The following is a 27,243-nucleotide window of genomic DNA, read 5'->3' on the forward strand; positions in this document are numbered from 1 at the left end:
GGTTTCCCAGCTTCATTCAGAACCATGTGAAAGATTCTTATAGTTTAAATGAGCTGCTGGTTGAAAAGTTACACAACCAAAATTACAAGAGATAATTTGAGTTATTAAACTGTAATAAGAGATAAAATGGGGTTCAAAATGTTATCCATTCATTTATAAATGATATGACTGTATACCAGCTTCAAACTAAATGTTTTCCAGCAGACTGACTAAAGACATTTCTCCCTCTTCCTCCTCTATCAGACCTTCTCTGCTCCTGCAGCAGGTTCCTCCATACCTGAGAGCTTCCAGTCTCCAGTGTGGATCCTTCAGTCCAGCCGACAGCAGCTTCACTCCTGAGTCTCCTGGATGATTGTAGCTCAGGTCCAACTCTTTCAGATGGGAGGGGTTGGAGGTCAGAGCTGAGGCCAGAGAAGCACAGCCTCCCTCTGAGAGCAAACAGCCTGATAAGCTGCAGACACACAATTCATCATATGATGAGAAAATGACAACATGGAGGTAGAAACCAAGGTCTGAACGGACGGACGGACGGATGGATGGACGGACGGATGGATGGACGGACGGACGGATGGACGGATGGATGGATGGATGGATGGATGGATGGATGGATGGATGGATGGATGGATGGATGGATGGATGGATGGATGGATGGACGGACGGATGGATGGCCCAGAGTTACCTGAGAGTTTCCAGGTTGCAGTTTGGACTCTTCAGTCCAGCAGAGAGAAGCTTCACTCCTGAATCCTGCAGGTTGTTGTTACTCAGGTCCAGTTCTCTGAGACTGGAGGACTGGGAGCTGAGAACTGAGGACAGAGCTTCACAGCTTCTCTCTGAGAGGTTACAGACACTCAGTCTGAGGAGACAGGGAGGAAAATATGTTATTCATACAAGCCTTCTGTTTCCAGTCAACAATGTTTTTGTTGATTTGAGAGAACAATTTTATTTTACATGATATTTCCATTTGTTATGAACTGTTTAATTTTATAGTTTATATCCATGCAGAAGGAAGTCGTTTCTTTTTCACAGAAACCCCCAATGTTTAAGAAATCATCAAATGTTTGTGTTACTTTCCAGTCAACAATATTCTTCTTGGACTTATTGAAGAATAGGTCATATTTTTCAAAACTTTATTCTATAGTTGGGACTCTGACCTTGAAGAACTGAACTACAGGCAATAAGGAGGCTGGCAAGAGAAATATTACTACATTAATCCAGTGTCAGTTTTAACAGAAAGAGTCCATTGAAAATCTAGTCTGAATATCAGCATCAGAGCTGGTTTGACGGAAAACACCAGCTTCTACAAAAGCAGAGAGAATCTCAGATTATATCTTTCCATTTTTAACTGGTTGGATTCAGAGATGGAAAACTGAGCAGTGACTGACAAAAACTGTTCCTTTGAGCAACAAGTTAACTATTCAGCTTCAAACTAAATGTTTCCCATCAGTCTGACTAAAGACATTTCTCCCTCTTCCTCCTCTATCAGACCTTCTCTGCTCCTGCAGCAGGTTCCTCCATACCTGAGAGCTTCCAGTCTCCAGTGTGGATCCTTCAGTCCAGCCGACAGCAGCTTCACTCCTGAGTCTCCTGGTTGATTGTAGCTCAGGTCCAACTCTTTCAGATGGGAGGGGTTGGAGGTCAGAGCTGAGGCCAGAGAAGCACAGCCTTCCTCTGAGACCCAAACAGCCTGATAAGCTGCAGACACACACAATTCATCACATGATGAGAAAATGAGAACATGGGGGTGGAGACCAAGGTCTGAACTGATGGATGGATGGACGGACGGACGGACGGACGGACGGATGGACGGATGGTCCAGAGTTACCTGAGAGTTTCCAGGTTGCAGTTGGACTCTTCAGTCCAGCAGAGAGAAGCTTCACTCCTGAATCCTGCAGGTTGTTGTTACTCAGGTCCAGTTCTCTGAGACTGGAGGACTGGGAGCTGAGAACTGAGGACAGAGCTTCACAGCTTCTCTCTGAGAGGTTACAGACACTCAGTCTGAGAAGACAGAGAGGAAAATCTGTTATTAATACAATTCTACAAAAATGTATATTTTTCAAGGTTTTTCTTGGACAGAGAAGGATCAATCTTATTTTACACATGTTTATGATGCCTTTTGTTGCGAAATGGTTAATTTTATAGTTAGTCCTCCATCCTTAAAGTTTAGAACTACAGGAAACAAGAAGTCTGGAAGGAGAATGATAAAATTCCACAATTAACAAAATTAATACAATTTAAAATTTAAGATAAAGAGGACGAGTTTTGCTGCTTTAATATGTATCATTATGTCAGCTGCTGAAGGGAGTCTGTGTCTCCACACATCACCTCCAGTGAGAAACTTTGAGGAGACAATGCAACAATATATAAGCTAAAAAATTAACATATATATTTACCTCATCATTAGTATATTTCTATCAAAGATAACTGTATTAACAATGTATGTCCTTACAGAGCTTTGTTGGAGGCTTTAACCACTGGCAACAGCCTCAGAAGAACCTCCTCTGAAGCAGAGTATTTCTTCAGGTCAAACACATCCAGATCTTTTCCTGATGACACTAAGATGAAGATCAGAGCTGACCACTGAGCAGGAGACAGTTTATCTGTGGAGAGACTTCCTGAACTCAGAGACTGTTGGATCTCCTCCACTAGAGAACGATCATTCAGTTCATTCAGACAGTGGAACAGATTGATGCTTTTCTCTGCAGACACATTCTCACTGATCTTCTTCTTGATGTACTCAACTGTTTCCTGATTGGTCTGTGAGCTACTTCCTGTCAGACCTTGTAGGAGTCTCTGATTGGTCTGCAGTGAAAGTCCCAGGAGGAAGCGAAGGAACAAGTCCAGGTGTCCATTTGGACTCTGTAAGGCCTGGTCAACAGCTCTCTGGTGGAGAGAAATTATTTTACGTTTATTAAATAGTGAAGATTTCTTAGATGTTGATGTTTCTTTCATCAGGTTGACACCAGATTTGATGAAGGTCAGATGAACATGAAGAGCAGCCAGAAACTCCTGAACACTCAGATGGACGAAGCAGAACACCTTGTCCTGGTACAGACCTCTCTCCTCTTTAAAGATCTGTGTGAACACTCCTGAGTACACTGAGGCTGCTCTGATATCGATGCCACACTCTGTCAGGTCTGATTCATAGAAGATCAGGTTTCCTTTCTGCAGCTGATCAAAAGCCAGTTTTCCCAGAGACTTTATCATCTTCCTGCTCTCTGGACTCCAGTGTGGATCTGTTTCAGCTCCTCCATCATACTTGACCTTCTTCACTTTGGTCTGAACCACCAGGAAGTGGATGTACATCTCAGTCAGGGTTCTGGCAGCTCTCCTCCTCTCTGCTCTCCAAGACATCCTCCAGAACTGTAGCAGTGATCCAGCAGAAGACTGGGATGTGGCACATGATGTGGAGGCTTCGTGATGTCTTCATGTGGGAGATGATCCTGCTGGCCTGCACCTCATCTCTGAATTTCTTCCTGAAGTACTCCTCCTTCTGAGGGTCATTGAACCCTCTGACTTCTGTCACCATGCCAACACACTGAGGAGGGATCTGATTGGCTGCTGCAGGTCGTGTGGTTATCCAGAGGAGAGCAGAGGGAAGCAGTTTCCCCCTGATGAGGTTTGTCAGCAGAACATCCACTGAGGTGGACTCTGTAGCATCAGTCAGGATCTCCTTGTTGTGGAAGTCCAGTGGAAGTCGACTCTCATCCAAGCCATCAAAGATGAACAGAACCTGGAAGTGTTCAAAGCTGCAGATTTCTTTGGTTTCACTAAAGAAATGATGAACAAGTTCCACCAAGCTGAACTTTTTCTCTTTCAGCACATTCAGCTCTCTGAAGGTGAATGGAAATATGAACTGGATGTTCTGGTGGGCTTTGTCTTCAGCCCAGTCCAGAGTGAACTTCTGTGTTAGGACTGTTTTCCCAATGCCAGCCACTCCCTTTGTCATCACTGTTCTGATTGGTTGATCTCTTCCAGGTGGGACTTTAAAGATGTCTTCTTGTCTGATTGTTGTTTCTGGTCTGTGTGGTTTCCTGGATGCTGTTTCAATCTGTCTGACCTCATGTTCTTCATTGACCTCTCCAGTCCGTCCCTTTGTGATGTAGAGCTCTGTGTAGATCTGGTTCAGAAGGGTTGGACTTCCTGCTTTAGCAATTCCCTCAAACACAGACTGGAACCTCTTCTTCAGACCAGATTTAAGTGATGTTGACAAACTGCAGCAAGATGTCCTTAATTACACAAAAAGTAAAATCAATAATGAAACAAAGATGGAGATGTCTGGAATGAATGTTACTTCATATGTTCATACATCAATAAATGTGCGATTTATCTATCAGGTTAAATCTTTGTAGAAATCCTCTTACTGAGCTGCAGATGGTCAACCAGCTTTTCCTGCTTCATCATCCTCAGGAAGTTCAGTGTGATCTTCATCACTGCCTCTCTGCTGCTTCTCCTCTGCTCTTCATCATCACCTTCCAACACCTCATCATCTCTCTGACTCTCTGAATGTTTTGGGTGATCTGGACTCAGAACGTTGTGGATTTTCTTCAACTCGTTCTTCACAAAAGTAACAATGTTTTCCAGCAGCTGGAACAGAATAATAGATGAAGGAAACATCAGATGGATGTTGGACAGACTGACAGTCCTCTGGTCTACAAAGTGCAGCGTGGAGATGAATGTGAACAGAACCCATAGAAAAGTAGATGTATATTTAATGACCAAAAATATGGAGTCCAGCTGTGTTTGATCTTTCTGGACAGGTGGACCACTGGGAACCTCTGAGCTCTGCTGGTCCACTCTGTGGAGGAACCAGCAATAATTAGGAAGTCAGGAAATATTCATCCAGCAGTTTTCACAGAGGAAATCATCAGGAGTTCACAGTAAAAATACTGAAAAGCAGAAAAACAGAGCATGTCGTGAACACAATACACAACACAAAAGGAGTTAGAAAGAGGAATCATAATTACAGTAACACCGGAATCATTTATTAGATGTAAAAAAGTTGATGTTGCACTTTAAACACTCCACACTGTCATTAGATCTGATACTGGTGGAGACAATGTCCCAGAGCTTGGAGACAGTCGAAGTGAAGGCTCTGTCCACACAGGTCTTCGGGACAGTGTGGGACATCTATCATGGTCTTATTATTAGATCTGAGGTGATGTGGACATGAAGGATGACTGAGCACTTTTAGGTGTTTTTAATATAAGGTGCTTTATAAATAAAATTGATTGATTGTAATATGTGGGTGTGTGTCCCCGAGTGGTCCTCTACTGAGTGTTAAATGAGAGTTTTATAATGTATCCTGGAAATCCTGTGAGAATAAATAATTCTGTTTTTCTCTATCTCCTTTAGCTTTTTGCATGCTTATACATATGTGCACACACATAGAGTACACACATGCAAAGCCATTGTTAAAGGAAATGACATATTAGAGAACGCCCTATTTGGGGTTTAACTAAGATAAATAAATACATAAATACATAAGTAATTAAATAACTAAATAGATAAATAAAAAAACTGGGAACATCTGAGTTCATAATGGTTCAGTTTCCACAGTTACAGCAGTTAGAAACATCTCACCTCTTTGATGGTGGAGATCCAGGAGATTTAAAGTAAATGAACTCTTTCTTTGACCTGTTGCTCTTAAAGGACACACAGCTGGGTTCTGGTTCTGGTTCTGGTTTGAGTCTCTGATGGATCCTGACAGAAACATGATGATTAAAACTTAATCAGCAAAGAGGGAGCAGCAGCAGCTTCATCACCACGTCTGTTCTGGCCTGATATAGTGAACGCTGTGTGAAAAGGGCTGTGGACAGTTAGAGATGGTGACCTCACCTCTGACCTTTGCTCTGGCTCTCATCTTCCCCACACAGAGTGGTTTTAGAGGGAGGGACTCCCTCCTCTCTGTCCTCACACTGATCCATGCTGCTGAATCCACATCAGCTCACACACACTTTCTAGCTTCACCTGCAGAGGAAACACACACATCATTCATCTGCACATCAACTCTGATCATCCTTTACATCATTAGTGCTGGAAAAAGATCAGCTGCTCCTCCTCTGATTGGCTCTTCTTCTCTGCTTCATATCAGTGTCAGGTGAATGCAGTCAGACAGCAGAGAGGCAGAGGAAGCTGCCATCAGCTGCTGCACTTCTACTATCAGTCCACTAGATGGAGACATGGAGCAACATTTACATTCACTGATTCAACATGAACAACAGGAAGTATTTTAATTAGTTAATTATTAAACTCTACAAGTGGATTATTTGCTCCATTAAATGTTAAGTATTTAATCATGACTGAATCAATAATAATATTGTAATATTTTATTTTGAAAGGAAGCAACAGGAAACTGTTGCTGACATTAATGGTGGAGACTAGAGTTCAGTACTAGGAAATAAAAACATGAATCAGTTCAGAGAAGAAAACAGTGAAACATCAGCTGTTCATCATGTTGATTGATTCCAGTTCATCAATAATCTAATAATTCTGCAGATTAGCCTTCAAACAGTAGATCAGCTTAAAGTTTCAGCTGAAATCAGAAGTGAAACTTTTCTCCAAACATCAGAGAATAGAGACAATCTGGAAAAAGTTAAAGTGATGAAAAAGTTCAATAAATAAACAAATCAAACTTACAGTTTGTTCAAACGATTCAAAGAGTTAAAGAAGAAAATTTAAACAACAGACTGAGACTCTACAAACAGTCTGGAGCTGCACCTGAACAGGTAAATCCAAACCGAAAGTAAATGTGACGGATGTTGCAAAACTGATGACGTCACAGCTCACCTGACTTGTAGTTTTTTCCTCCAGAGCAACAGAACCAGGAAGTAGAAGCTCTGAGGTGAAATCAGAGGCAGGTTGATAAAATCTTCATGAGGAAGAAGAGAAATTATGATAAAATGAAGGTGTACTTACTTTTGATTATTACTGTAGTGATGATTGATAGAAACAGAAAATACTAACAGTATTTCAGTTCATTCATCATGTCATAAAGAAAAAGTTGTGAAAATGCATTTTTCAAACAAATATTTTCATCATGTCATCCAAACGTTCATTATAAACTAAATATTTACTTGGATTGTGAACAAAATTTTGGGAAATAAGACTTTAGCTAAATATTTGGCTTCAAATTAAATATTTATTTTACAAACTAAACATTTAATTTTCAAATTCAATATTTATTTTCCAAACTACATATTTAATTATCTTTTTCATGTCTAGTTGTTCAGTCAGACGCTCCATCATGTTGTCATGTTTCAGTTTTTCCTCCATTCAGCAACAGTTGGTGAACTGGGTTTAATCCAGTTTAGTCTAATTGTCTCTCTTGCTACCAGCAGCAGAAGGTGCAACAATATGTAACATTGATGTTTAGTGAGTAAATCCTTGGTGTTTATGTCCAGCAGAAACAGAAGAGGCTCCATGGGGAGATCTGTCCTCAGAATGTCCTCAATCTCCTGTTTCATTTCCTCCCAGAAAGTCTTTATTTGTGGTCAGAACCAGAAGACGTGTGTGATGACCGACCATTCAACACATTCCTCCAACATCCATCTGTGGTTGGAATCCTGGAAATGAACGTTGTGAAAGGAGTAACACTTTATTTGACACAGTGTGTTCTATTAAATCTGGTTTTTACTTTCCAGTCAAACTCTTTGCACGTTTAATTTCCAATCCTTTTATGGCATAAAAATGCAAATTAGAAAACTCCACTCTTTGTGTTATCAATCTCCAGTTCAATCCAGTAAATTGATTAACTCAATTGTCCAAACAACCACAAATGGAGTAAAACTGGACCATATTGATAGTTTTGACCTCATTCCTCTTCAGAGATACCACTGCAAACTCGTATCAATGGTTCCTCAGAATGACCAGTGGGACGCTCTGCTGGATGGAGACTGAACTACAACACTAAAAGAAGTTTTAAACTCACTTTTCAGTTTGCTAATTGAACAAATTTTATTCTGTAAGATAATAAATTGCATGGTTACACAAAACCAATAAAAAAGGTAATTATTGCCACATTATGGAGTAATCAATCATGGTGAATATCTGCCACAAAAATTCATTCTTGAACAAGATGGCTTTTCCCAGAAGACAGTATTACATTTTAATAAAAAGTGGGGTGGAAAGAAAAACTGGTGAAAAAAAGGATGCACATATGAAATTCACCATTTCTGGAACAATGACATTCCAACATATGTGAAGTAGATTTGCTTTAATGTCCAGGTTTTGGTACCGACCTGGACATTATCCAGCCTCTTATCTCACTTAGGCTTAAAATGAGAAGAGGGCTGCTCGCTGACTTCACACCTCAGCATTAGGATCAACAAACTTGAAGTAATTCATTGATCCCTGATAAGATGTTTACTCAGACTAAGTAAATTTGAACTTAAATTAACTTACATTCTACATTAAAATCTAACATGGCAAAGGATAAGAGACTGTGGGTTTAACATGTTTCATTTTTATATGTGTTCGAATAAGTAAATGACTTTTAACTTTTAAATAAAATGTTAGGTAATAAGTGGCTAAAACTATATAATATAAAGAGAGAAAAGAGATATAGATATGAAATATATATATATTTAGAAATAAATAAAGAAACAAAAAACAAAAATAAAGACAAACTCTAATTGACTCCTATTTGCTTCTTTCTTTTTCCTCTGTCTGAGCCTCGCTGCGGTGCGTCTGACCTCTGACCTCAACTCAAACCTGTCTTACCATGGCCGAGATGATGTCCCTCCCCCTCACCAGCTAATGACAGTGATCAAGAAGACAAAGAAGATCAGAAAGAGAAAGAAGAGATCTGCTGATCCTAATTTTCTGACACCAGGAACTGTCATTGAGCAACTACTGCATGGAGTCCTGCTGGACATTTGGACTGAAACTACATTCCTGTGTTTGGGTGCAACTGAACTCTTACAACCTCCGCTGGTTTACTCCCTGACATCAGCCTGGAGAAGGAAGGATAATGTGCTTCAGAGACAACAAACTGAACTGTTTGACCCTTGTTTCATTTGTGGACAGCATGGGCATTGACTGAGGGACAGTCTGGGCAACTCAAAGATCCAATACAGAACCAGTTGGACTGACAGGAAACTGCAGAGAGAGAGGAGGAGAGGACCAGGCTGCAGCGACGCCAGCAGCAGGAGGAGGAGGAGGAGAAGTGAACTCATCCAAGATAAGTGTTATACACATACACAACTGTTATAAACTGCTACTGCAATGAAGACTTGCTTGCTTTATAACCCTGTTCACATATTATCTAGCCAGAAAATAAAGTCTTAACGGCTTTTATGTTCAATGATAGACAAATTCTCTCAGTTTGTCCCTTTTAACTCTGAGTCCTGAACAGCAGGACCACTGCTAAGGATCCTCTTAGGGTCCATGAGCCACAGGTTGGGAAACCGTGAAGAGAAAACTGCATTCGCTAAAAGATCAGCAAAGAACTGACGGAAATTATGCCACTAAATTACACCAGCTAAAAATGATCAAAGATTCTAAGCTAATAATTATTTACAAAAGTTTTTGTTGTCTTTTTTTCTTTTAGGACTATCTTGATAATACATGCTAGATTGGATTTAAAATTAAATATCTCTGAATGTTAAAAAATCACGTTGATGGAAATGATTATGGGAACAGATTGCACTAAAGAACTGAGTAACTGATCAAATTATTATTTAAATCATAAAATTACATTGCCAACTGGTCTGAAATGCAAGGTTAAATTAAACTGTGATATTTTATCTAACTAGTTACTCCAAATTGATGTTTGTGAATGAACATAATGTTTTCTAGATAACGCTTAAAACCTTTAATCCAAGGTTGATTGATTAATGATCATTAAATTCATAAAGAAATAATAATAAAGGTTAGCAGATTAAATATTAAAAGAAGAACTAATAATGGATAAAACTATTTTAGCAGACATGCCAAATGACGTTTTCCGCAGGCAGAAAAACGTTTGCAGATAACTAAAATTAATGATGAGGAAATTTTTCAAGTCAATAACAAACCAGTTCTCCCAAAGTCTTTATCTAAAGCAGCCGCAATTGTGGCACATGGGTGATGCCATGTGTCAACAGGGGGAATAGTGGGGATAATACTACAGTATTTCACAACATATGGACTAAATTCTTACCTAAAAATTTTTTGTTCTGCATGTCCAGTTTGTGTTAGACACAAGGGAACATAAGGCCAAAAAGAGGAAGTTTCCCAAAACCTTCTTATCTATTCCAAACAATGCAAACAAATATTGTTTGGTAATTCTTGATGCTTTTTCTAAATGGGTTGAAATAGTTCTAGCAAAGCATCCAGATGCTTTGACAGTAGCTAAAGCTATATGTAAAACTATTATTCCAACTCCACAAACTAGACTGAAAAGTAGATTAAAGAAAATGTATGGAACACCGTGGTTAAAATGTTTAGATTTGGTAAAGTTGTACATGAGAATTACACCCACACAAGAAGGATTAACACCATTTGAAATAATTCATGGCAGACCATACAGATTACCAATATTTTCTCCAGATTTGCAACATGCAGATGAGGAGCAAACACTGGCAGATTACATGATCAGGACTCTGAAACAGAAGGAGGTGTCAAATGCAAATTTACTGCCCTCTGACTCTCCTCTCCCGCAGGAAACCACTCCCACCAAGCCAGGAGACTGGGTGTTCATCAAAGTCATAAAGAGGAAGAGCTGGGCCAGCCCGCGGTGGGAGGGACCATTCTAAGTGCTGATAACAACTCCAACTGCTGTAAAGATTGCTGAACGACCCAGCTGGATTCATCTCAGTCACTGTAAGTTGCAGAGAGTGTTGGAAGCCTAGGTGGGAGCAGGTGGGAGTCCACCTTCACAGGGGTTTGGCTTTTTAGGGTCACTCATCTCAACGGTGGTGAAGAAATCATCAACCCCCTGTTCTATAGAGTCCTGGGTAACTTCTAACATCTCTGTAATCTGAGCAGCAATGGGATTCTCACAGGCCAGGTGGAATCTCTGCTGCGCTGTGACTGCAGCATGTTTTTTGTTCTGGAGTGGAAGCTGCCTCAGCCTCCACAAGATAAGGAGAGAAGCACAAACACTCTTCCCCCAGTCTCATCCACATGACTACAGCACTAACCTGTGGTGGCAACTAATGAACAGGACCGCTCATGAGGTGAACGAGGTGAACTGCTATGTGTGTGCACAGCTGGCCTACGCCACACACAACTCAGGCCTTCGACCAGGTAACATCACTGATGACAAACAGATGTGTCTCTATGGCCTGAGCACACACCCACGGTACAGCATCCCCATACCAAAGGGATGCAGATGGTGCAAAAAGGACTATTCTTTTTCACTTTGGACAGGAGCTGCCGCTAAAGGACTTTTTGGAGCTATGAACTTTTCACTTGCTGCTGATGTTCTTCCATTTCCACAGACTGTGATGAGAATACCAGAGACCATTTCCTTGGCAGGAGCCAAACCAGGATCTCTCAGGAGCTGCATTTACAACAATGGAACTACAACACTAGGAATGCTCCCATGGAACCTGTGTAACACAGTTTACACCTTCTGCGAAACAACACCGGAATTCGTCGCCTGCAGAGGTCAGGAGCCAACCTCAGGCTGCAGCATCTGGAACGACAATCCAGACTGTCACGATTTGCTTCAGGAAAGGAGGTTCAACATCACTCAGCAGACGAGAGGACGACAGAAGAAAGCTCGTTGCAGCGCCATAGTGCCAGAAGACTATGGTCAATGGGTGATGGCTGACTGGTACTTCCTGTGTGGAGATGGAGCTTACATGCTTTTGAAAACCGTGTTGTGTTGGCTTTTCTCACAATCTCTCAAGGAGGCGTCTGCAAGATCATAGGTTCAGCATGAGATGAAAGAGGAACTGGTGGAACTATTCATGATGCCCTGCATGATTTGGAAGAGCTTAAGAACTATGTGGACAGTGCAACTCAGGGCTCACAAACTTTTGACTTTCTTTCTTGGCTGACCTCCAGACTCTGGTGGCAGCTTTTGTTTAAGATTGGAACACCCATCTTGACTGGACTGATCCTATTCTGTCTGTTCACAACCTGCATCATTTTATGTTTTCAAAGCATGCTGTTAAAGACATTTAACACTGCTCTGCTCAGCTATCAGTTGGTCAGGGTAATCTCTGACACAGATGAGGACTACATGTTGCTCCAGAAGAAAGAAGATGACTGGAAAACGAGTACATATGATGATGTCTTGTAAATTAATAAACAGATTAAATCATTTGCTTGATGACTCCTACACTGAAAATGTGAAAACAAATGGTGTTAGTGATGATAACTGCACTTGATTTTCTGCTGTTTGTTTGTTTTTGGGTTGTTGTTTTTTTCTGTGTTCTCATTCTTACATTCAACATTATTATATCATTAACACAACATTATATGCATTTGGTTTTTAATGTTTCTTTTATATTTCTTTTTTCTATCCTTCTTATATTATATATTATGCATTCTACAACTCTTGTATAACATGTGTAATCCATTCTTTTTCTTTTTATACTATTTTTTGCATAGTTATTACGTAAGAATTATAAACAGGGGGGAATGTTAGAATGATTATGATTTGTTATCATTCTTACATTAGTAGCTATAATAGATTTATTATTCACATCCCTGAGAAAAGCTCTCATACTTGTTAGACTTTGGAGCTGCAGCCACTTGTATCTTTGGGATTCTCCTATCTGCCTCCCTCCACATTCCTTTTCTACTTTGTAATAAAAGAGAAAGCCCTAACAAAGGGTCTTCAGAGCGCTCAGTGAACGGCTTGAAGCAGTAGTTTGCTGGGTTCTCTCCTTTTGCAAAAGCTTTCATAAAATTCACTTACGTTGTCTGTTTGTTCTTCTATTTAGATTCACATATACCTATCATCTCCATCAGTTCATCCTGGCTTTATCCGTTTCACAAAGACTAAATCAAACTCAAGAGGTGTACTTGAACAGATTTCTTCAAGACTTAATGAGATCAATCACCTGTTCACCGTTGCCACAATAGTTAAATAGCATACGCCATACCTAACACAGAAAGACTAACATCTTTTGACAGAGACAGTCTGTACATGTGTTAAGTTGAATGTGATTGGCTGAGGGAACTGTCAATATGAGGCCTCTAATTTTTTTTATTTTTGGTGGATGTTGTGCTGAATTAAATCATACTCAATAAAATGAATTGCTGCTACAATAGTAAATAATTGTGAATAGATTGAATGTGTAATTAGCTCAAAATATATATTTTCAAATCATTCTTAACTAAAAACCATCATAATTATGCCAACCATTTGCTCAAATAAATAACTTTAAACTTATAAATTAACATTGGAAATGAATATAAAGTGTTGACCTGATAGTGGACTTTTTTCTCTTCCTGTTCTCAGTGAAGGTGGATGCTTTTTATTCTCCAGCTACTTCCCTCATCTGCTGTGCTTTTTGCTCAGTGTCCTGTGCTATCTTTCTTTGCACATCTTCCAAATGGCAAACTATGGATCTGGTCTTGATGACAAAAAGTAGGAAATGAAAGCCCTCTTTCCTCAATGGGGCATTTGCAGCTGGACACGTGATGAATTCCTGGGAGAAGTGGAAGAATCTTTGCATGTCCACATTGTGGGTTGAGGATGTTGGAGATGAATATATAATGGAATTTTTGTTGACACAATTTCTGCTGTTTGGATTTGACGTAAACCTCGCATATCGGGAAATTCAGAAAACATTGGCAGCTGTTCTGCCCATTGAGATGCTGAAGTCTCGTAACAAGATATGTCTTGCTGTGAACATCAGACTCAGATGCTGTGTGAGCAGAACCACAAACTGGAAGTGATTCTTGCTCAGAGCCACAGCTCAGTTGCAGTTCCTGAAACTCGCTCGATTAATGGAACAGACGTTGGAGAAGCTGCAAGCTCAGCTTGACGGGACTGATCATAAGTTTGGCTGTCTGGAGTCGCCATTGAAATGTAACAGTGAGAACTTAAGGAAGATGGAAAAATTAATGGAGTCTCCCTGATCACATACATACTTGAGAATAACTATAAACACACACTTATTCAACCCACCACCTTTGCTGGCCGCCCTTTCTCTTCCTCCCACAGTAAGGCAACCTAGACTGTTGCAATGCACCAGCTAGTTGCGTTGCTCACTTGAACCCCTTACCAGCATCACAACTTCCCTCACCTCCTGTATCACATGTCCTGTTTTTATGCTGTCAGTGTGTTTCTTTGCATGTGCAGATTTTTTGCAACCTCACACTTGTCTTTAGTGTCTTTAGTGACACAAATTATTTTAAGCTTGATAATAGTATTTTCTACAATCATAATGTTAAAAATACTAATACTACATGACTGAATACCAGAATGAATTAGCTGCGTTTTAATGCAGGGTGAAAAAAAAGACCAAAACATGTACATAAGTAGGTGGAATCACTAACAAGCATTGGTTTCTGATGGTTGCTTAGTATAAATTGCCATAGTAACTATGTGCTATTACTTTTGTGAAACAAATCAAGGCTTGATTAAACCAGGATATCTGAGAAACTCTGTCTTAATCTGCTATTCTTGTTTTGTGAAACAGCACTAAAAAATTGGAATCCATTAAATATGAAGGTGATGTCGTTAGTTCAGAGACAGAACAAAGAAACATCAGCTGTTAATTTTGTTTGATTGCAGTTAATGACTAATCTAATAATGCTGTAGATTAACCTTCATAAGGAAGAGAGATTAAACTTTGAGCTGAAATGCGAAATTAACTTGCTTTTCAAACATCAAAGAGCAGAAACAAAAAGGAAAGTTCTTGAAATTAAAGTTCAAGTAGGGGAAAAAGCAAACTTACAGTTTCTTCAAATAATCCAAAGGGTTGAAGAACATCGGAACAAAAGACCGACTTTCAAACTGAAAGTAAATGTGAAGGATATTGCATGACTGATGAGATCACAACTCACATGCGTTTTAGTTTGTTCTTTCAGAGCAGCAGGTCTGTAGTGAAATCAGAGAAAGGTTTATAATGAGGAAGGACAGAAGTTCTGATGAAAATGTTTCATGATGGAGTCATGAGGAGAAAAGAGTCCAGAGAAAAGAGCAGCTGCTTGATTCCTGCTGCAGTAACTGGTCAGAATATAAATACAAATAGGAAATAATCAGAAAAACTAAACGATAATCCTTAACATCACCACACTACTGCAGCTGGAACCACACATTTTTCTAATGCAGATTATTCCTAAAGCTCCTATATAATCATTGATCATGATGTTAGTGTGGTGAGCAGAGTGAGGACAGTCTCTGGTTAAAACCAGGATCAGCTGAGGAGGTTCTGCTGATCCAGGTTGAAACCTTGATTTCATTTCAATCATCAACCTGAATTTAAAGTCAGAGTCAGATCAAGAGCAGAGAGGACAAATGCAAACAGAAGCTGGAAGTCTGGATCATATTGAATGTTTTGAAACCTGAAAACACACAGAAATCACAAGGAGCCAGAACAGACCAAAAACAGGAACCAGGAGCAAAAATAAGCAGAATATCAAAAGGCAAGTAACCAGAATATGATGGGATTTAAGAGAAGGGAACAGCAATAAGTGTGAGCAGGAGAAGAGAATAAATACTGTGAGGGTGAATGCTGGAACAAAAGACCTGGGCTGATTAACAGGTTGGAGGAAAGAGAGAGAGAAAATGGCACAGGGGGCAAAGAAGAACACAACAGGGAAACTAGAAAAAAAACAAGATACCACATTGTAACTGGACCTAAGAAACATAAAATAGCAAGTATAACAAGAAATTAAAGTAAAAATAGAAACAAGACTAATCTAATTAAAGAAAGGGACGAAGGACTGCAGAATAACCAAACCTCAAATTCAACTCAAACCAACCCAGGTCATAACTGCTGAACAAGGAAACACGATGAATCCAGCTGAAATAGCTCCTGTCCAGCCACTCAAAGACAAACCTCCAAACATTGTAAGTGAGCTGAGCCGGTTTCCTGTCATACAATCGGTCAAACATCCCAAACTTTTTCAGGATGTCCAAACTGCTTTACCAGATCCTGACCCGGCCCAAAGACCAGCTGCCACCACTCATGTGCGCCTAGTACAAAAAAGGAGCAAAAAACCAAAAGATGACACAACTTAACACACTCATAAGATGGAGCAAATATTCACACCCCTTTATTAAATCATGAACTAACTGTGATTAAACCACATGTTTTTAGGAATCTGAGCTAATTTTCCCAGTGAATCCAGACCTGATTATTATCTGACCTGCATATACAATAAATTATTTTAATAGAACCTCTCTGATGGATGATGGTTTCTTTTTGGTCTAAGAATAAAATGTTTTTGTAAGGATCATGTAATCACATCCTGGAAAGTCCTTCAGAGTTTATCTTTGCTCTAAAGTTATGAAAACCCGAAACCTCTCCCTTTTTAACAGAGATCAATAACCAAACACTCTGATCTTTGCTTAATCTGCCAGTTTGACAAATATAAATGAACATCGCTTCAAAATGTGTGTATTTTATTACTTCTGAGTGGGAAAGTGCTTCTGAAATGGAGCAGGAAATACATTTCATAACAGCTGATTTGCAGGTGATCAAGACAAGAAGGCAGCGGTCAACACACACACACCCAGTGGTGTGTTCACACAAACTCTGCAGCAGAACTTTGTGTTCATCAGGAGGTCGATTGTTTCAGGTTTGAGCTAAAACAGAAGCAGCAGCACTTCCTCTACAGGAGAAAACACACGAGGTCATGAGGTCAAGCTTTGTGACAGTAAATAAAACACATGAATAATCTCTTGGTTTGCCAAATTATATTAAAACATGATATTGATGTTGTGAACAATGAAATAATTTTAGCTTGGATTGGCTCTGAACACATCATAAATCACTGATTCATTATAAAAACTTTGACTAGACTCAGAGTAGACTTATGGAAATATACATGATGAAGTATTTAAATTCAGCATTTCACTGAAAAAGTAATTAAAGTGTAGATACAGGGATAAAGATTAGCATGCTAACCCCTCATGTTTCCCATCAGCCACTTGGGTTTCAGGATGACCAACATTTTTAAACATGGCTGCTAATTTTGAGCCTTTTAAACCAGATATGGACATTAAATGTTCCCTGTTAGAGATTCAGGTTTTAACTTATGGATCTTTGTCAGTAAATTTGATTTAATTATTGGGGAATAATAAAAAAAATTGTCAAGGAATAAACTAAAAATTAGGTTTTTGGAGGTGAAATGATTCATTGTTGAATAAAAATGGAAAATTAATCATGTAGGATTAATGAGATTATTTTCTTGTGAAATTTGAAACTGTTACAATTTTACAGAATATCCTTATAAAATCAACAAGTAACTTATTTTAATTGATCATTTTAGAAACAAAACTTATTTTTAAAGGAATAACATTAAGAGACTGGTGTTTTTAGAATTTGTTATATTTAATGAATAATTACTGGGAATAGCCAGTGAAAACCACTAATTTATTTAACACTTTTACAGATTGATTGAATTAATCTAAAGATGATTGTTCTTAGAATCAATAACGATTAATTGATCAGTGGCAACTCTCTTAAAAATAGTTTTCTCCTGTATAAAGAGAGCTAACAATCTTTTCATAAAATGAAGGAATTTAGAAAAAAACATATTACATTTGTACTTTCACTTTGTGTAAAGAGTATTAAGTACTAATTGAATTCATATAAAACATGCAGTTTTTTCATGTTATTGAACGTAGGCAGCCTTCAAAATGAGCGGTCCTTATTTTTCTGTGATGCTTCCAGTCTGCGTTGTCCTGTTTCCCCTTGATTGTTCCCAGGTGTTTCTCGTTTCTGTGATTACCATCTGTGTATTTAATCCCACGGTTGTCCTTTGTTCCTCATCGGGTCCTCATCGTTCTTCACGTCATTTTGTCAAGCCTGTTCTTCTGTCCACCAGGATGAACAGTTGCTACAGGCGTTGAGCCCTGGCTTCATCTCAGCCATGCTGCCTGTTTTTGTGTTTCCACTTGGACTATTTTTACTATTAAAACCATCATTTAACTATATCCTGGGTTTTCTGCCTGCTGCTTCACCACCAGTATACCAGCATCTCTTGATAGAGTGAAGCTATGACAAGAAAACAAACTGAAAAACATGTGGATCCTGGAATTATCCTGGAATAATCCTGGAATAATCCTGGAAAAATCCCAGCTTCCATCTTCAAAGGACTGGAAGAAGAAAATGTTTCCAAGGACTCAATCAGAATCGTTTCACCAAGAAATAGATTGTAGAGACTGAACTATCTGTTCAACAGTGAGAGAGTTTCTCTGACAGAAGGAAAAACTTTAGACTCTTTAGAGTCAAATCAGCTCAGAAACACTGAAGAACCAGAACTGAGCCAGAATCCAGGAATCAGAGGTTCAGTGAATGTGGTGTTGAAGGTGTGGAGGAGGATCAGTGAGTCAGAGGAGACTCTGTAGAAGGACAGAATGCCAGCAGGACAGTCCACATACACTGCTACTCTGTGAGAGACAGAGGACGAGGAGAGATGAGTTCCTATGTTATTGTGTCTGACAGAGTAACCATCAATATCAGAGCATCTCAGACTCCAGGAATAATCATTATATCCAAACACACACTCTCTACTGTCTCCTTTCCTCTTGATTCTTCTGTAACTCACTGATATATTAACTTTTCCTCTCCACTCAACCTCCCAGTAACAGCGACCAGTCAGACCAGTTCTACACAGCAGCTGAGAATCATATTGAAATCTGTCTGGATGATCAGGATATGACTGAAGCTCCTCCACAAGTGTCACCTTCCTGTTGTCTTCAGACAGTTTGAGTCTTCTGTTCACTGTGTTTGTGTCGATGGTGAGTTGACAGGAATCTGATGGAGAACAAACACAATTCAGCTGCAGTTATTGATCATTTATTGACACTTTGACTCCTGAATGAGTGATGTGACAGTTTGAAGATGGTTGAATGTGAGCTGCTTTGTTGTCATGAATCAGATGAAAAACACACTTACATTTCCTCAGACCTGGAGTCAAGAATCGGCCTCCAGCAGGCTCCACCCTGAAAGGAGGAGGGGGGTCAGACCATCAGTCTCTTTCAGCAGCAAACATGGACATTACATGTCTCTCAGACACACATTGTCCTCCACTGAGACAGGAACAGTCCAACATCTGGATTGCAAACTGCAGTGGATGTAGGAAGGACAGTTGGTGCTGCTGCAGCACAACTCATTTCTCCAAACACAGGAAAAGCTCCAACAGAGAGGAGAAAGGAAATCCCTCAGTAACAACCTGAAGAAACTCACTGAATCCTAAAAGGACATCAGGAAACTAAGGAAACATTTCTGGAAGCTCCACCTGATTTAATAATCAGCATTAAAATACAATCAATCTAAACTCTGATCAACACCTGGATACCTGATCCATCCACACTCCCACACAGATGAAGGAATGAAACACTAAACAGCCCTGCTGCTGAAAACCTGCTGTGGCCTCACTGTAATATCCAGAAATACAAACATTCAAAAGGAGAAGCTGCATCACATTCAACAAAGATTCAACAAGAATCAAAGATTTGATCTCTGAGCTCAGACTCACAAACCAGGGAGAGGCTTCCATCATCACACACCTCTGACAAACACCTCCAACCTTTCAGCACTTCCTCTACCAGCCAGCACCACCAGGTGGCGCTGCACACATTTACAATGAGCCCAAGAAGGAGAAGCAGCATCCTGAATCCAGCAGCTGCAGTAATGGCTTGTGAAAGTAATCCTCCCTCCACTGCAGAAGTTCTGGATGAGCTGATCTTGACTTTTTATCTTTCTCAGTAAATTTATCAGAACTTTGGATCTGAACCAGTTTCTGCTCTCATTTCTACTTTTTCCTCATCATTCACTGGATTTATTTCCTCCTTCTGGAAAACAAGGGATTTAATTTCTTTCCTGATTCCATTTATATGTTTGATTATTTTGCAGATGTCGCCTCCTTTAAACATCCATCTGACCAACATGAAGCTCATTTTCTTCTCATCTTTGCTTCTTGGTGCTGATTGGTCTGAAGCTCCATCCAACATGGTTTTAAAGTCTTTCTGCCATCAGTGGATCATCATGGAAATCTAAATGCTGAACTCCTCAGACTCTTTGATGAATAATGTGACAGTTTGAAGATGAATCTGAATATTTTCATTAATATATTTTAGCTCCATTAAAGATCCTCCACTCTTTAATTTTCCTTGTGATCCGTTCTTAGTCAGGAGAATATTCCAGAAAACTGGGTGATAATCTCTGCCTCCAGATTATTTGACTAATAATCTCATTTCACAATCAGCTGAAATCTTCCTGGACACTATAGTGTTGAATCAAGGACTGATCCATTTCCTGAATCAACATCTGTTCTTGTTTCTCTTCCATCATTCAAACATCATCAGTTTGTTTCCTCTAAGTATTATTTTACTGTTTGTTCATTTACATGTCTTCTGTTTTCATCCCATTGTATCTGCATTGGGATTATCTAAATATTTAATCTGGATTAATTTATTCTAATCTAACTTTCATAATTATCATCTCTACATAATTTAAGCTAATCAATTATTGTGTTTATTGCTACATAATCTAAATCAGTTCTTCTACTAGTTTCTCTGAACATAGAGAATCTTTTCTAGATGTTGCTCATCTTCCTTTCACTGAAATATTTCTACTTATTCTAAAATCTACATTTGCTTCAGTACCAATAATATCTGATTTATGATGTTATTAATCTTCATATTTCAACTTCCTGTCCATCAGCCAATCAGCTTCTTGTATTTCCTCAGCAGATCCATCAGTGGAAGCCCCGCCCAGCCCATGATGCTCCTGGTTTGTGAAGACAGAGAGACAAACTGAACTCTGATAGGAAACAGTTTCAACTGATTTTCTCTCTCCAACCTCTTGGTTCCACATGGAGCTATATTTGGCCCCCTGCTGCTCTGAATACCATGTTATTGTGGTTCAGTAGATGGGTTGGTTTCCCAGGTTCATTCAGAACCATGTGAAAGATTCTTATAGTTTAAATGAGCTGCTGTTTGAAAAGTTACACAACCAAGATTACCAGAGATAATTTGAGTTATTAAACTGTCATAAAAAAGGGGGTTCAAAATGTTATCCATTCATTTATTATTCACATGGTTGTATACTAAATATTTAATCATCAAATTAAACATTCAGCTTCAAACTAAATGTTTTCCAGCAGACTGACTAAAGACATTTCTCCCTCTTCCTCCTCTATCAGACCTTCTCTGCTCCTGCAGCAGGTTCCTCCATACCTGAGAGCTTCCAGTCTCCAGTGTGGATCCTTCAGTCCAGCCGACAGCAGCTTCACTCCTGAGTCTCCTGGATGATTGTAGCTCAGGTCCAACTCTTTCAGATGGGAGGGGTTGGAGGTCAGAGCTGAGGCCAGAGAAGCACAGCCTTCCTCTGAGACCAAACAGCCTGATAAGCTGCAGACACACAATTCATCACATGATGAGAAAATGAGAAGATGGAGTTAGAAACCAAGGTCTGAACTGGATATTTTCACAAGATGAAAACGCACAAGAAACTGCTGCTTAACCTATTAATAATATGAAATATTAATAAAACTAAGTTTCCTTTTGTAGGTAATGAAAATCAACATTTTCCGCAGGATGGTTGAGAACATCTAACAACTGCTGTTTGGAAGGATCTGCATTGATGCTCCTCTGTTCAACTAGGATGCAGCAATTTGTCAAAGACTTAGAGTTACATTATCAGTCAAAGCCTGACCTCCACTTTTCTTAATAAATCTCTTTTTGGTTCTTTCAGCCTGGAGTAAATGAAAATTAGCCATTATTATGTGTTGAGATTTAGCATGTTTAACCATGTCACAGTCAGACATCCATTATTATAACAAATAATAATAATTTGAAAGCAGGTAAACAACATAAATCTGGATTCACCAGGATTGAGAACATTTTACCTGAGAGTTTCCAGGTTGCAGTTTGGACTCTTCAGTCCAGCAGAGAGAAGCTTCACTCCTGAATCCTGCAGGTTGTTGTTACTCAGGTCCAGTTCTCTGAGACTGGAGGACTGGGAGCTGAGAACTGAGGACAGAGCTTCACAGCTTCTCTCTGAGAGGTTACAGCCACTCAGTCTGAGGAGACAGGGAGGGAAATGTGTTACTAAGCTAATCACAAATATTTATTTCTTTATTTCCAGTCAAGAATGTTCTTCTTAGAAAGACTAAAAGGACGTTTTACTCAACATATTTTATGTACTTTTGTTGAGAAGTGGATAATTTTGCAGATGGAACTAAAGAATTAAAAGAATAGACAACAAGGAGGCAAGAGAACTATTATAATCCATCATGAACTAAATTAATCCAGTGTCAGTTTTAACAGAAAGAGTCCAGTGAAAATCCAGGCTGAAGAACAGCATCAGAGCTGGTTTGAGGAAAAACACCAACTTCAAGCAAAGCAGAGAGAATCTAAGATTTTATCTTTCCGTTTCTAAACAGCTTGGATTCAGAGATGGAAAACTGACTAGCAACTTAAAAAAGCTATCACTGTGAGCAACAAGCTATCTATTAATCTTCAAACTAAATGTTTGCCAGCAGACTGACTAAAGACATTTCTCCCTCTTCCTCCTCTATCAGACCTTCTCTGCTCCTGCAGCAGGTTCCTCCATACCTGAGAGCTTCCAGTCTCCAGTGTGGATCCTTCAGTCCAGCCGACAGCAGCTTCACTCCTGAGTCTCCTGGATGATTGTAGCTCAGGTCCAACTCTTTCAGATGGGAGGGGTTGGAGGTCAGAGCTGAGGCCAGAGAAGCACAGCCTTCCTCTGAGACCAAACAGCCTGATAAGCTGCAGACACACAATCATCATCATGATGAGAAAATGAGAACATTGAGGTAGAAACCAAGGTCTGAACTGATGGATGGATTTGTAACATGTGGAATAAATCAGAAAGTCAACCAACTGTTGGGATTTGTATTTATGTTTCTTTTTGAACCTAAGATGCATCAATTTGTCAAGAGCCCAGAGTTACCTGAGAGTTTCCAGGTTGCAGTTTGGACTCTTCAGTCCAGCAGAGAGAAGCTTCACTCCTGAATCCTGCAGGTTGTTGTTACTCAGGTCCAGTTCTCTGAGACTGGAGGACTGGGAGCTGAGAACTGAGGACAGAGCTTCACAGCTTCTCTCTGAGAGGTTACAGCCACTCAGTCTGAGGAGACAGGGAGGAAAATATGTTATTAAACAATTCTTCAAAATTTTATGTTTTATGTTCCAGTCAATGATATAGTTGGATAAATTGTGATGTTATTTGTCAAATATTTGTTATTCTCATGTATCTTTATAATGTATCTTTTTTATATGCTTTTATTGTTTAGTTTCATCTTAGCATTAAGAATGTTTCTGTATTGTTGAATTACTCTGATTCTCAGAAGGCTTCACTGAAACAGTGACAACAGGTTTCTGTAGGTTTATCTCTCAGTGGGAAGCAAGGCCTGTTTGACTGGCTAGGTTACTATAAAACTGACTGTGAAGATGTACAACTTGCTCTGTTTAACCCTGTGTCTGGAACGAGACTATCTAATGCAAGATACCTTGTGTTATAGTTAGTGATTGTCATTGGTGCTGTCGCTATGTGATGAAGTTTTTCCCCTCCCTTTAGAGTTACAGTGTTTCTTTGTGATCAGGGATCCTGAAAACAATAAAAAGAGAGGAGCAGGCAAATGTGTTTTCAGAGCAGCAGAAGATTGTAACTGAAAGCACATGACTGTCTGTTCTCCTCGTGAGTAAGAAAGAATCTAACTCTCTTGTCTTTCCTGTGTTTGTTTAATAGGTGTTAATCCTGAAAGATTAACACCTATTGAACAAATATTCATTTTGCACAGATTGAAAAGAATATCATATTTTCCACATCTTTAAGCTTGGCACAATACATGGCAGTTCACCTGTGTTGTGAACAGCTTTATTCTATAGTTGGGCCTAAAGTCTTAAACGACTGAAATACAGCAGCCTTCAAGGAGGCTGGCAAGAGAAACATTAATTTCTGTAATGAACTGCATTAATCCAGTGTCGGCTTCAATAGGAAAAATAATTTCTGCTGCTTGAACATGTAGCATTATGAATAGTCACCTATGAGAGCCAGTCTCTCTTTTGCTCAGCATCTGCTAGTAGCCAACATTGAGGAGACAATGTATGAGTAAACAAACTGATGAAGCAACACTCAGTATTTATCTCATCACTGACAGATTTTTATCAAAAATAAATGCAGTAACAATGTGTGTCCTTACAGAGCTTTGTTGGAGGCTTTAACCACTGGCAGCAGCCTCAGAAGAACCTCCTCTGAAGCAGAGTATTTCTTCAGGTCAAACACATCCAGATCTTTTCCTGATGACACTAAGATGAAACCCAGAGCTGACCACTGAGCAGGAGACACTTTATCTGTGGAGAGACTTCCTGAACTCAGAGACTGTTGGATCTCCTCCACTAGAAAACGATCATTCAGTTCATTCAGACAGTGGAACAGATTGATGCTTTTCTCTGGAGACACATTCTCATTGATCATCTCCTTGATGTACTGAACTGTTTCCTGATTGGTCTGTGATCTACTTCCTATCTGTGTCACCAGACCTTTTAGGAGTCTCTGATTGGTCTGCAGTGAAATTCCCAGGAGGAAACGGAGGAACAAGTCCAGGTGTCCATTTGGACTCTGTAAGGCCTGGTCAACAGAACTCTGATGGAGAGACGTTAGATTAGGTTTATTAAATAATAAAAACTTCTTAGATGTTTGTTTTTCTTCCATCAGGTTGACCCCAGAGTTGATGAAGGTCAGATGAACATGAAGAGCAGCCAGAAACTCCTGAACACTCAGATGGACGAAGCAGAACACCTTGTCTTGGTACAGACCTCTCCTCTTTAAAGATCTGTGTGAACACTCCTGAGTACACTGAGGCTGCTCTGATATCGATGCCACACTCTGTCAGGTCTGATTCATAGAAGATCAGATTTCCTTTCTGCAGCTGAACAAAAGCCAGTTTTCCCAGAGACTCAATCATCTTCCTGCTCTCTGGACTCCAGTGTGGATCTGTTTCAGCTCCTCCATCATACTTGACCTTCTTCACTTTGGTCTGAACCACCAGGAAGTGGATGTACATCTCAGTCAGGGTTCTGGGCAGCTCTCCCTCTCTGGTCTCCAACACATCCTCCAGAACTGTAGCAGTGATCCAGCAGAAGACTGGGATGTGGCACATGATGTGGAGGCTTCGTGATGTCTTCATGTGGGAGATGATCCTTCTGGCCTGTTTCTCATCTCTGAATCTCTTCCTGAAGTACTCCTCCTTCTGAGGGTCATTGAACCCTCTGACCTCTGTCACCATGTCAACACACTGAGGAGGGATCTGATTGGCTGCTGCAGGTCGTGTGGTTATCCAGAGGAGAGCAGAGGGAAGCAGTTTCCCCCTGATGAGGTTTGTCAGCAGAACATCCACTGAGGTGGACTCTGTAGCATCAGTCAGGATCTCCTTGTTGTGGAAGTCCAGTGGAAGTCGACTCTCATCCAAGCCATCAAAGATGAACAGAACCTGGAAGTGTTCAAAGCTGCAGATTTCTTTGGTTTCACTAAAGAAATGATGAACAAGTTCCACCAAGCTGAACTTTTTCTCTTTCAGCACATTCAGCTCTCTGAAGGTGAATGGAAATATGAACTGGATGTTCTGGTGGGCTTTGTCTTCAGCCCAGTCCAGAGTGAACTTCTGTGTTAGGAATGTTTTCCCAATGCCAGCCACTCCCTTTGTCATCACTGTTCTGATTGGTTGATCTCTTCCAGGTGGGACTTTAAAGATGTCTTCTTGTCTGACTGTTGTTTCTGGTCTGTGTGGTTTCCTGGATGCTGTTTCAATCTGTCTGACCTCATGTTCATCATTGACCTCTCCAGTCCCCTCTGTGATGTAGAGCTCTGTGTAGATCTGGTTCAGAAGGGTTGGACTTCCTGCTTTAGCAATCCCCTCAAACACAGACTGGAACTTCTTCTTCAGACCAGATTTAAGTTGATGTTGACAAACTGCAGCAAGATGTTCTAAATAAACATAAATATAAATAAATATAAATATAAAAAAATATAATACTAAATAAAATATTTTTAAGATGATGTTAATAAATATGATTCCACATCAGTAAATGTCTGATTTATCCATCAGGTCAAATCTTTGTACAAATCCTCTTACTGCTATGCAGACGGTCAGCCAGCTTTTCCTGTTTCATCCTCCTCAGGAAGTTCAGTGTGATCTTCATCACTGCCTCTCTGCTGCCTCCTCTGCTCTTCATCATCACCTTCCAACACCTTATCATCTCTCTGACTCTCGGAATGTTCTCGGTAATCTGGACTCAGAACCTTCTGGATCTTTTTCAGTTCTTCACAAAAGTGACAATGTTTTCCTCCAGCAGCTGGAACAGAATAATAGATGAAGGAAACGTCAGAGTTTAAATCATGGAGCCAAACGCCAGATGGATGTTGGACAGACTGACAGTCCTCTGGTCTACAAAGTGCAGCATGGAGATGAATGTGAACAGAACCCATAGAAAAGTAGTTGTATATTTACAGACCATAAATATGGAGTCCAGCTGTGTTTGATGCTGCTGGACAGATGGACCACTGGGAACCTCTGAGCTCTGCTGGTCCACTCTGTGGAGGAACCAGGAACAATTAGGAAGTCAGGAAATATTCATCCAGCAGTTTTCACAGAGGAAATCACCAAGAGTTTCACATTAAAAATACTTGAAGCAGTAAAACAGAGCATGACATGAACACAATACAAAGGAGTAAGAAAGAGGAAAATGGATTACAGTAACACTTGAATCACTCCACACTCTCAGCAGAATAAATAAAAACTGGGATATTCATACTGGTTCAGTTTCCACAGTTACAGCAGTTAGAAACATCTCACCTCTCTGATGGTGGAGATCCAGGTGATTTAAAGAAAATGATCTCATCCTTTGACTTGTTGCTCTCAAAGGAGACACAGCTGGGTTCTGGTTCTGGTTTGAGTCTGTCATTGATCCTGACAGAAACATGATGATTGAAACTTAATCAGCAAAGAGGAGCAGCAGAAGCTTCATCACCACGTCTGTTCTGGCCTGATATAGTGAACGCTGTGTGAAAAGGGCTGTGGACAGTTAGAGATGGTGACCTCACCTCTGACCTTTGCTCTGGCTCTCATCTTCCCCACACAGAGTGGTTTTAGAAGGAGGGA

The 27,243-nt window shown here is 39.9% G+C and overlaps 1 protein-coding gene across 1 annotated transcript in view; it reads right to left on the minus strand.

The window, feature by feature from the left end:
* Nucleotides 1-26,659, minus strand: part of LOC129379591 (NLR family CARD domain-containing protein 3-like) — a 50,674-nt gene extending 24,015 nt beyond the window's left edge. The window contains exon 1 of the mRNA XM_055060411.1: nucleotides 26,597-26,659. Within this exon, the coding sequence (XP_054916386.1) occupies nucleotides 26,597-26,599 (3 nt within the window). The 5' untranslated portion in view covers nucleotides 26,600-26,659. The remainder of the gene's footprint in view (nucleotides 1-26,596) is intronic.
* Between the last annotated feature and the right edge of the window lie 584 nt (nucleotides 26,660-27,243).

This window comes from Poeciliopsis prolifica, unplaced genomic scaffold, assembly GCF_027474105.1.
Source record: "Poeciliopsis prolifica strain line A6 unplaced genomic scaffold, Auburn_PproV2 SCAFFOLD059, whole genome shotgun sequence".
NCBI classification, from domain to species: domain Eukaryota; kingdom Metazoa; phylum Chordata; class Actinopteri; order Cyprinodontiformes; family Poeciliidae; genus Poeciliopsis; species Poeciliopsis prolifica.